The 12,509-nt window shown below is 30.5% G+C and overlaps 1 protein-coding gene across 1 annotated transcript; it reads right to left on the reverse strand.

The window, feature by feature from the left end:
* Positions 1-4,693: 4,693 nt before the first annotated feature.
* Positions 4,694-6,788, reverse strand: LOC121123311 (uncharacterized). The gene is made up of 6 exons (XM_040718432.2): positions 6,651-6,788; positions 6,346-6,594; positions 5,957-6,075; positions 5,713-5,895; positions 5,129-5,329; positions 4,694-5,060 (listed from the first exon to the last, which is right to left on the reverse strand). Exons 1-6 carry the CDS (start codon positions 6,663-6,665, stop codon positions 4,769-4,771), a joined length of 1,059 nt encoding a protein of 352 aa, XP_040574366.2. The 5' UTR covers positions 6,666-6,788; the 3' UTR covers positions 4,694-4,768.
* Positions 6,789-12,509: the final 5,721 nt, after the last annotated feature.

A 12,509-nucleotide genomic window follows, 5' to 3' on the forward strand; every position in this document is an offset into this window, starting at 1 on the left:
ATAATGCCCTTGTTTCATCATCATTCATAATTTCTATATATAGTTTAACAGCAAAGACACAAGATAGATATACTATATCAGAAGGAGAAACTAATCAAACTCTATTATTCATGTTTAACAATTTTTTTTTTAAATAGTTGAGCTCTACTAAATCACTCTCTTCATTTGATAGATCAAAAATTGGTGGCGAATCACTGTCCTTTGGTAACTTATGACATTCTTAATAATTCTTAAACACTTTAATAATGTACCTTGCTATATATCTGGATATGTAAAAGATGACTCCTTTAACATCGAGGAAAATAGTTAGAATATTTTAGAAAAATAACTTGGACCAGGGAATTTTGAAGGAATAAAACCCTTCTTCAATAACGTTTTAAAGGTTGGTCAGTATTTAAGCTTTGTTCTTTATAATCATTATCTGTGAAGTGAAGGGAACATACTACTACATTTTTTATATTTATTGATGTGCCATCTGAAAGAAATACAAAGTTGAGAAAATAATTATATACTGTTTAATTTAATTAATGAATTTCAATGTGACAGATACGAGTATAATAACTTGTGCCTAAGTTCATGAAATTGCTATTTTCCATTTATTTATCATATCTATATTTGTTGGGAAGCCATGTAATGTGATTTTCCAATTATTTTCTATATTTTTATTTGATCGGTATCCAGTTCTACAATCCAGAATAGTGCATGTGCTATTTTTATCCATTTTTTAACTTGTATTGTGTATTGAAAATGAAACGATGATAAATGAATGACTTAACATTCAGTAATATACTATAGCAACTAATAAGAAGATCAATAGCTAAAGTTGATAATTCTGTAGAGAAAAACGCGTGCAAGGAGAAGGGGGGGGGGGGTGAGGGAGAAATACTTATGGTATCATTGTTTAAAATACTGATGTGACTATCAGTTGTCTGCTTTATTATTATTTTTGAGGGTAGAACGAAAGTATTTATTAGCAGAATGTTTAATGAAGATATACTACGTATAATTGACTTAGACGTTTTTATCCGTTACAGTAGATTTGAAAATGTCACACTCCATGAAATTGTTATTCATTATGAACCATATTCTATGAATAATAACTAATGAAACGACAAAGTAGAGTATTTCGAAATATATTTGAAGTTTCAAATTTAAAAAGAAGGCTTAAATTAAATATAATCTACATACTAAAAAATAAACCATTATACATTTATGTTAAATATACAAAATTAAACAATTGTAATCATATAACTAATATTAACAATAAATTATAAACACAGAGTATTGAAATAATAGATTGATCCAAATAATATTTTCTTGTTCTGAGATGAATTCAGTTAAATATGTCATAACTTTAAGTTGCTAAACACAAGCCAGACGTGGAGTTTAATCAAAAATATCATCACACTTTTTTCCTAATGTGGAAGTTGCTATTTGTGGACAGGATAGATATTGATGAGATCTAAATAATTATTAGTAATAAAGTAAATGTCAAAATCATAAAATTAGACAACTTATATGCAAATAAAAAAATGTTAGAATTAAATCCATCGTAAAGATTTAGTGCAAAAGCTAATTATGTAGTAATGTCTGTCGATATTACACCTTATTAAGGGCATCAAAAAAGACCCCCACCCCGTTATTTATACTTGTATAAAATCATACTATTATCATGAAGGATACGCACAATTGCTAATTATAATGCTACACCCAATGTAACTACCCCCGTTGTTGTGACCATTTAAGCAGTTGTTTTTGCCTTTTATGAGTTTTCTGAACACCATTTCTTGGGGCTTATCAACCATAGCTAATCCTTAAGTGATAAAAAAGTAATATTTATTGACTATGTAATATTGGAAAACCTAATGATCATACCCAAGTCTTTAAGTGAAGAAACTAATGTCAGACAATCTAGTTGCAAACCATCCAAAGCTACTACCCCCGTTGTTGTGACCATTTAAGCACTTGTTTTTGTCATTTAATGAGTTGTGTATCATAATTCTTGATATTTTTAGGTAAAATAGAATCATATTTTATGATTAGATTTTAAAAAAATGAATACTTACTGTTAGATGGTACAAAATTCAGAGTTCCATTTCGTAATTTGATGTGGATGACTCTAAACATGCTGAAAATTATCTTAACTTAACAATTTACAATGGGGGTATTTCTGTAAATAACATCATTACCAACATCCTCCATTAATTAATGATGCTTCATAGGGAAGGGAAGAATTTACCAGTGTATTTCTCCATAAATTTTTTGAACGTAGGATGATTAGCAATGGATAAGGCTATATTACATGCAATAAGCATCTTTGTGAGATCAAAGTTAAAGTCTGACTTGATGTATTCATCGTTAACTTGATTTTATATATAGATATCCATACTCTTGATATGAGATAATGATAATGTGTGGCGTGTAATTCTAGACGGGTACTAAAGGCACATTTATATCAACAAATCCGACAAGCCATCTGTTTCTCATCCGGTAAGTATTTTCCAAATTCCTGGGCCTCCATTTTCAGAAATCCAGACAGAAGGCGACGTTATTTTAGGTATATTATTTAGTTCTCTATAAATTGTCAGCATCTAATATTATATTAATATTGAATAATAAAGGCGGGAATGATAACGTTACTAATAGAAGAAGATGTATATTATTTAATCAATGATGCCATAAGTATTTATTCCCTTCTCCTCGCACGCTTTTGTATTCTTACCAAATTTATCAACCTTATCAATAGCACGTAGTTCATGTAGAATACACAGGCTGGTTTTTAGTGTTGAAGTCCTAGAGTAAAAGATGTCTTTGCATAGGACAGGCCTGGAAGGGATTCAGGACTCGTATTGAGGGAATTATTAGAGCTGAGGGCTCTCATATTGAATAAAAGCTGTGCCGAGCACTATTTTCAGATGATTTTGTTATATAAATGTCCTTACAAAAGCTCTCATTTAAATTTTACTTTTGAAAAATTGGAAATAATAAATTGTGTACCACTAAATAAAATCAACCCTATATCATATATGATAAAAGTAGTCATACTTTAAGACTTAATACTGCAATCCCGTCCAGTTCACTCTCGGTCCTAAAGCTAAGAAAATTTGGTCCATTATGACGTTACTCAACCTTATTTCTTCTTTTTTAAATCAGTGTTATTACTGACAGTCCAGAGGACTCATGGTCTTAAAGACCGGTCCTAAGGACTGATAGAGATGGTCCTAAGACTGTACTGGACCGAATTAATAAGGACTAACACAATACTAATTGCCAGTTGAAATGTATAAGTGCCCAGGTACTATTATAGTACCGGTATACCAAATAAAAGTAATTCGTAATATTTATAAATCATTACTCTTAATTTGCTTTAAGAAAGTTAATTTAAGTTATTTCTACAATAATTTGAAAACAAGTTTGATACAAGAAAATATAAGTATTTTAAACATTTATCGTTAAAAATATTGACAAATATTATTATTTATATAGGTAATTACTTTTTGAATTTCTATGGATCATTAAATATTGTCTCCATTTTTAAATAGTTATCCATAAAAATATTAACTATTTAAATACTAAAGCTAATAACAGTCGATATATATATATATATTTCTATATATTAAATCCGATATCATATACAAAATACATACATTTATTTCATAGACTGGGCGTCATGTATTTCATAAAGCCCTTGATCATGAGTTTTCCTAAAAAAAAAATATCTACCAAGGTTTCCAATAAATATCAAACATTAAAATTTAAAGATATTTGACAGTTTTTAACAAATTGGAAATATATATGTAGTGCACAATTCTATCATAGCAAGTTTTTCAAAAATTTGTCAAGCAATATTTGACTAAAAATCCATAGAATTGTTTAGACACAGTGTTCAATCTTATTATTATTTATATCTATAAAATGAATTGGATCATTTCTGCAATTTTATATCTAGGGAAAACATAATTCTGAAAATTTGATAATTTTTTTTTTTAAAAATAATATTCTTCAATCCTGAACTGAAAACTATTTATATAATTGGAGGAAAGCAATGAGAGGTCCTTCATCAAATTATGCTAGGGTTAAAAAGATTGTTGTCTAATTTCATTAATACACTAGTGAGCTTTATAATTTTCAAAGGCAAAAGTTTGTAATAAGCAAAGCTATCAGCACGGTATTTCTAGATCATCCGCATTCCCTATGAATTTTGTTGTCACCTATCCATTTTTTGTTACACTTATTTTATTTCGTCACCTTTCAAAAAGAAACAGAAAAAGTCCAAGATCTGTTTGTAATTAGTCATTTCTTCCTAACTAGCTATAAAATTATTTTTCAATCACTGTGGAAAATTATTTCAGGTCGACAATTGATAATTCAAGTTTAACCAATAAACCTTCAGGAAATTAATAAGGGTATAAGAATGAAGAAAAATTGACTGCTGGCAACAAAATGCGACACGTTTACTTAAAGTCACTTTATTGCATTATACCATGTCAGCTGCTGCTGGGTGAATTATTAATTAAAAGGAGTGATTGGTTGAAAAAAATGGAAAAAAGAGTCACACCATGTTTTTAATCCATTCCTTCAAGAGGGGAAATAAAGAAAAAAACAAGCTAAGGTGCGTATCCCACGTGTCTATAATTACATGGTATATGATATCGATAACAGTACCTTCAAGCAATATTGGGTCATTCAGAACTATTGAAACTCTTTTTTATTAATTTATGATCAATATTAAGAAATATTAAATAAGATGTGTGCAAAATAATTTAGGTCACAATGAGAAATCGTGAAATGCATAATTATGTAACATATTAGTAACTATTCTTCTACAAGTACAAATGAGTAATTTGGGAGAGTGCAAAGTTTTTAATGATGAACTCCAATATAGTATCCATAGTGATTGGGTTTGGATACATGACAAGAGCATGCAATAGGCAAGTTTGAAAGCATCGATATGAAGACCCTCTTCATAAGTATAGGCGAGCATTCTTACAAAGTTGAACTTTTGAAGACATGAGGAGTGGTATTTGTGATCGATATAGGAGCAAGGTGCCGAAGGATAGCTAAAGAAAAAAACCAAATATATAATTTGTCAATGAATTTGTCAAGATTTTGGTAAATTATAACTTACATGCACTGTTCCAGCCTTTGAGTTTGTGTGTACTTTTCGTGATATTTAGCATATCCACCAACATAGTGTTCATCAAGCAAATTAACAATAACTTTCCAATGTCCATAGGTGTTTACAGCTCTTTTGGGGCGGCCATAATATATATCTGAGGGACATATATAACCTCCATCCTTATAGTAGTCATCTGAATAAGTGTAACCACTGAGGAAGAAAATGGGATATTCATGAATACTTATTTGTTATTATCAAAACTACAAGTATATAGCAAGCGGAGAAACAAATCCACGTGATTGCCTGTAGCAACACTTTATTTGTCCGCTAGAAGCGTGGAATGTTATTCTATAACTATCGAAGCATTATCACTTAAATTAACACTGCCATTGAATCTCCAAAGGAAGTGTATTCAAATGACTAAAATAATTACATAATACATAAAGAAAGATGACAAATCATAATCAAGTGACGTCATCAGAGTTATCATAAAATGGGTTTGGACAAATTATATAATTAGGATAATGTATTTCTTCATTATAATGTTTGGCTACTTTGCCTTCAAGCCTTAGCTATTTCAACATTAAACTTACCTATGATCATTGTTGCTATAGGTTTGATACTTTTTGTTACCAAAATAATGTTCATATGTATATCCTTCTTCCTCAATTTTCGATAAACCATCCACGAGATTATCCGCAGATTGATAAGTAATGTCTGTCAGAAACTTTTCGACTAACCCACGATTTTTTTCCAACTCGTACTTAATCGTTCCACTTATAAGAGCAGTTGAGGATTTGATTATTTTCCATATTGTAAAATATATTTTATACTTACATGGGGTAATGATCGTCTTGGAGACAAAAAGTGATGTTGTAGTAATGGTTGTTGCTATAAGCACAGTCTGGGACTTTGTAGTAATCGTATTTGTAGGAAGTATAGGCATTTCTATAAGGCTGAAAATATAAATGTTTTATATTAATTTGTTATTTTGTAAATTTTTAATTAATATGAGAAATTGTCTACGAAGCATTAATTATCTTCAATATTTTTGTCTTTGAAAATTACTCTGAATAAACATTCAATATAATATTTGTTGACCTTCAGTAAATGATGCATGGCTGTCATGGATCAATGCTACAATTAGGTTTTGTTGGTTCTGCGGTTTACGTTGTGTTAAAAAAATTACATGTTTTTATGTATCAGCAATATTCTGCAGTGATTACCTTATATTCTCTATCTCTTGTTCTAATGGCGTCGTAGACATTGTGGCTATCATATGGGCTTCTGTGTACATGTGAATCATATCCATAGTCATTATAGGTTCGATAGCTTTTCTCTGGATATTTTAGAAGATCCACAGGTATTACTGATGCTCGATAGTAGTTTGAGTTCGAATCTGCTGTTTCGATGGGATCCACCATATTCTCCAAGCTGAATGAATTTTGTATCAGAAAAGCAAAAGTAACAAGAGCCTAAGAGGACAAGAAGTTTTATAATGGGTTGCTCATATTTTATGGATTTTACTCACTTGAATTGCAAACATTTTTATGTATGTCTATAACTATCTTGAGGGATAGACACTTGAATATTGAATGGCACAATTTAGGGTTCTACATTTGATCTTATAAATGTTTGGAATCCATGTTTAAAAAAAAAACGCGTCACCTACCCTCATATGATTACTATTTGCGTACGCTACGCATAACTAGAACACAAATCATTATCTGACGCATATTTTCTTTTTTTTAATTATTATACTTCTTTTTAGTATCCTGAACTGGGTTAAAAATAAAACGATTATAATAACTACATCATGTAAACTTTGTATCATTTTTTTAACAATTCCATCCATTTTGCAATTGTAAATATCAATAAAAATGGTAAAAAAACTTATCCTCATGTAAGACATCCAGAAAAAATGCATCCATATTTTAAAATAATTTTAACAACATGAGTTTGGGGTTTAAACGAATTATAATTTGTTGCTCTTAGAGTAGATAAATAAGTTTTTATATTTGATAAAAAATTCTATGGAAATATTTATTAGTTTATAAATTTTGATGGAAAAAAGTTAGTATTCATCATTTTTGATGAGGTTGTGGTCACTTTCAATACCGAGTGCTCCATTAAAATCTAAACACTTTGAATTTTAAACTTTAACAAGATATAATTTATTAATTAACAATAGAATTTCAACAAAATTAATACTATATATATGTCTAAGCCCTTTTAATAATTAAGGTAGGGGTCCTTAGCAGCAATTATGCCTTAAAGACGACTGCGGAAGGCCTGGCACCTGCCACCGATGTCGCCCTCTGTCAGTGATCGCTGACAGTGGCTTTGAGGGACTTGGTGTTTGGATGATATGCACTGCAGGCCATCTGTAGGTTGGCATCAGGCCTATAGGGAGGCCAAAAGTGTCGAAAGACTCATTCAAAAGAGTCTTGCAACGGATGAGATGGGTTTCTTTCTTTACATCTGGGCTGTTTTCTTTCACTCATCCGAGTCCAGTTTAGACTTTTTGGAAACATCTATTTCAACCAAAAATAAAAATGACGACGTATTATATTTATAATATATTAAATCAAAATGGCTTCAACGTGAAATTATTTAAGGCAAAATCTCCTGAGTCAAAACAATTCAAGGCAAAAGTACCAGACACTAAATACAATAGTTTTATTGAATAATTATTATTAATTATATGATTTTAGAAATAAATATCTAAATTTTTTGGGTTGCAAAATATGGAGTATGACCTGAAACGGACATTAAGACTTGTTTTTATTCTTTAAAGACTTGAAATTTGGTTAGGGATCAGAAACCTAAGAGATGTTTAAATTACTGACTGCATTTCAAATTTTTAATTATTTAAACTTTTTATAATGTATCAAAAAATACCTTAAAAAAATTGTAGATTCATAATTTTTTGTACATTTAATGAACTATTATATACATTATTTGAATTTTATTGTTAGAATCGTTGAATAATTACCCCATGTCTTGAGTTCGGTTTATAAAAAGCAAAATACCAATATATACATTTTTATGAGGATTTGGACAATATAATTTATAAAAATTAGTAATCATAATCAGTACTAATGTAATTTTCGTTCTTATGATGAATAAATCAGGGATCATTCATAAGCCCCGTGGTTCTTTTTACATAAATTTTAACCACCTTCCCTTCCCCTCAACTACCACGGCCTTACTTTTATTGTATCACTTAACCTTTCCTCAAAAAAGAAACAGAAAAAAGGCCAGAAATCATTTGGTAGTTAGGCAAATTAGTAAATCTTATTAGCTGCTATTTATATCTTATATACTCGGAGACTACTTACCATATTAAATTATTCACAATTTTTAAAATGAATCACATATATATGATACATATTTCATAATAAATCCTACATAGTATTTTTTTCGATACAGTATTATAATATTGCTTAGTCATTTTTTATTAAAAGCGTAGCTATACATTTTTATTTGTGAATTATAGCCAAAATTTATATTCGTTTATGATAGCTATTATTTATATGAAGAAATTTTACGAATATATATATATATATTATACCTATAAACGATGAGGGATCAACAAGAAATTATATTCCTGTCCTTTTGGAAAAGGAGCATAAGTATAGACTAACTTATTACTTTGTGTATTTACCAAAAAGAATAAATTATGAAATAGCCATGATGTATCAATTGAAACGATGGAATCGACAGCTGACACAAAAATACATAGGGTATTTTTCTATTTGCGATGTAACGCTGTGCTACATGTGGACTAAGATAATTCCTTTTTTCCTGTTCTCTACGAACTCATAAATGCTATCTTATCATATTATTCAAATCTACTTGATTTTAAATTGACCCCCCCTCACCAACAAAGATAGACATAGTTTCATGCCTTACCACCACCTCTCTCCTAAGGGGCCTCGTAATTTTGTGAATATCGGCTACATAATAAATGAATTTTTAAACAAATTGATTTATCATTTGCTCAATATCCCATTATTTGATCAAGGCAATTATTTCTAGAGAAAATGTACTATTTCAAAAGTGTGAATAATTTCTTTAAGTATACTCATTTGTGGTCATCCCGATGTTGGAACAATGAGCTTGTGTGTGAGTGCAATTAAGTGTGACCTTGATTTAGTTATTATATGTATTTCTTAAAATATTTCATTGTGTTAATTATCTTATTATTTTAATATTCTTATCTCAATTCAAGGCACATTGTGACTTCACTTACCTTATTATAAAAATGTCTAATCTCATTCATTAAGTTCCCTCCTGTATTTCCTTCGAGTCATGAGAGTTATTTTAATTTCCTTGGTTCTTGTAGAAATCTAAAAAGGCATTCAAGTTCATCAACGAACAAAACCCAGATGAAGACTCATGATTGTGTGTGAACTTTTTATTTTTTGTTCTTATTGCAGCTATTCTGTCACTACTTCTTATATACTAAGATATGAGTAGATTGAGGTTACTTATGATTTTTAGTCAAGTCATAAATAAATTCATGGATACTTGCTCCTTTTAAAGCTGCATTTTGAAAGCAAATGCAGAATGGGAACCCAAATCTTGCAGTATCATTTGATTACTATTTTATTCCCCTTATTTTGAATAAAAACGTTTGATTATGCCAGAAAAAGAGAGCTGGAATAAAAATAAATAAGTTTTGTTTTAATCCCATGTCTCTAAGTGTAAAAATGTCGGGTCAACAACAAACAAGGCAGCTCGGGTACAATCTCTTACACGTCAAGTCAATGTCAGTGCTGCAAAGACCGTTAGTATCTCCATTTCGACTGCCTACAACATCAATAAGTTAATTAGTGCCTCATACGGCCAAGAAAACCCAAAACTTAGGCTGCAATAATATGGCTGACCTCTGACTTGCCTTCATTTTCCCATCCACCAACCCAGTCCTCAACCTTCTGGATTTTGCAGCATGGAGTATCTTGGAGAGTAATGTATGCCACAAATTCTATCATATTTTGTATTTACTCCAAGCTGCCATCATGATAGTGTGGTCCGCCATGGACATGGTCTTCATCGTATGGTACGGCCGATATGTTCACCAGGGTGTGTCGAAGGTGTTAATGCATGCAAAGGCGAACATATTGAGTAAAAAGTAAGGGAAACATTGAAAATGGCAAAATCCCAGAGGTTGGGAAGTGGTGAATCAATTTTTAGGGGTGCTCGAGTACACGGGAAATAGTGACCTTAGGCTTTAACAGAGATCCAAAAATAGTTTTGGGAAACACTTTTACTTACTATGAACAAAAGTGGGTCGGATATCGAATGGCTACATCCTCACTCCACACTAATAAGTCAACAGTGGGGTATAAATACTGCACTTTTTGTGCTATGGCAATTGAAAATTCAAAAGACCTCTTCTTCCTATGTCGTCCGTTCGGCAGTTAATTAACAGAGTGGAGGAGAAGGTAAAAAAAAAATGAATTGCAGAATTGCCAGTCATGTATGCAACAAGGACTAATAAAAAGGAAATACCTCAAGGGATGGAGAAGATGCTCAAGAGATCAATATCAATGATGGATAGTCGAGTTTTGAACATTTTATTTATTTATTTTGTTCTAGTTTTTTTTAAATGGTGATACTATGAATATTTTTATTAGTGGAGAAAAAAAATAGCCAAATACAGTACTTCAAAATCCCAGAAATTGGTTTTGAGTTGTCTTAAAGTTTTTCATAACTTATTCATTGTGGCTCATTCTGTACATGTCGAGTCAATAGCCAATCCCTGATGGTCTGGGCAGGAGTTTCAATTATTGGTCATCCTCTTCGTTATTTTTTTCTTCTTTTTTAAGGCCTTAGCACTAAAATTGTCAAAATTTTTAGAACTATTTATGTTTATAATGATATTTATGCTTTACAATATAAACGGAGTAAACTACATCAATCTTTGAACCCTCGTTACTGTTGAAATACTTAAAATTTTCTACCTGAAATTTAGGAATTATACATATAGTATATAAAACACACATCATCCAAATTTAGACAAAATATGAGATTTTTTGTGTTTAACCTATCCCACATTTATATGGAGTCCTCCCTTACAAAAATTTTAAAAATTAGGTCATACAAGATGCAATAGCCAATTTTGACTAACTAATGTTACTTTTTTATCCTGAAAGTATCATTACTATACCAAAATGGCATAAACTACCATTTAATTAGCAGATTGCCTCCAGCAGAAAAGGTCAGTAAAAAAAAAACTACATCACGAAGACAGTGATATGATATTTCCTACAAAAATAAAGCCCTATCATATTTTGAATGTGCAAAATAAAAAACTTAAAATTTTTTTTTTTTTGATCACAAGTAAAAAAATCAATTCAAGTTACACTTTATTATTTAAGATCTATGAGTATTGTTATAATCAATATTTACGTATATAACAACAATTTCTGATTGGCAGTCTAAATTATTTCAAATAACATGTAGTTCTTTGCCTAAAGTTCAATATAAAAGCAAATTACAGCCCTACCTTTATTTCCCATATCCTGCAAACTTTCTATCAAAAAGAAACGGTCAAAACCCAATATCAGTTGGTAGTTACTATAACTATTATAATATATAAAATGTCGATGTAAGCACAACAAAGAAAACGGATAATTGGTTTGATCGTAGTGCAATGGCGGGCATCTATACTTCGCCCAATATTAATAAACCCACACGCCATGACTTGAGCTTGATGTTTTGTCCGATAATGACCAGCAACATCATTTGTGGATAATGCCTGATATCTGTGACTACACTTGCTGTAGATTTGTTCAATTTTTAAGTATTTTTGTTCATATTCTTTACAAATTTATCATGCATGTGCCTTGTTTCTGCATAAGAGTTTTCGGCATCAATATTTGCCTCAAGACTTACACGTAAAACCTCAAACAAGCTCCTGGAGCTCTCATGAAAAGTTTGACCTCTAAACTTCAAATTTTCTCTTTTTCTTCTTATTGATATCATAAGATCATCTTTGATGATGTTCCTGGGACATCGGTACGAGGTATCCCATTCCTTCTCGAATAGTTGACAAAATCTTCATGTTTCTCCCCATCTTTTGACTGTTGCACTACACTCCAAACATTGTCGTTGATGTCTTTGCATTGACATCTTTACTCTAATTGGAATATCATTTAAAAGCTGAGAGCCTTAGAAATTCAGTGACACCAACGATTTTTAGAAATTTTATAAAAAAAACGTTTAATGGAATGATTAATAGGAATCGGAGAATCGGGTGTTTTTTTCTGGAATCGGCATCGGAAAAATAATGTTTAATTTGTGATTCCGATTCTTATGTATTATAGTTCATTATTGGGATTTAACTATTTATTATTTTTACTAAAAACATTAAATATATGCG

The sequence above is a fragment of the Lepeophtheirus salmonis genome, chromosome 8 (genome assembly GCF_016086655.4).
Source record: "Lepeophtheirus salmonis chromosome 8, UVic_Lsal_1.4, whole genome shotgun sequence".
Classification (NCBI taxonomy): domain Eukaryota; kingdom Metazoa; phylum Arthropoda; class Copepoda; order Siphonostomatoida; family Caligidae; genus Lepeophtheirus; species Lepeophtheirus salmonis.

Coding starts and splice junctions, on each gene's coding strand:
- LOC121123311 (XM_040718432.2), bottom strand. Junction 5,330..5,712: donor TATAGCAACAATGATCATAG/GTAAGTTTAATG, acceptor TTTCTTCCTCAG/TGGTTACACTTATTCAGATG. Junction 5,061..5,128: donor CAAAGGCTGGAACAGTGCAT/GTAAGTTATAAT, acceptor TTTTTTCTTTAG/CTATCCTTCGGCACCTTGCT.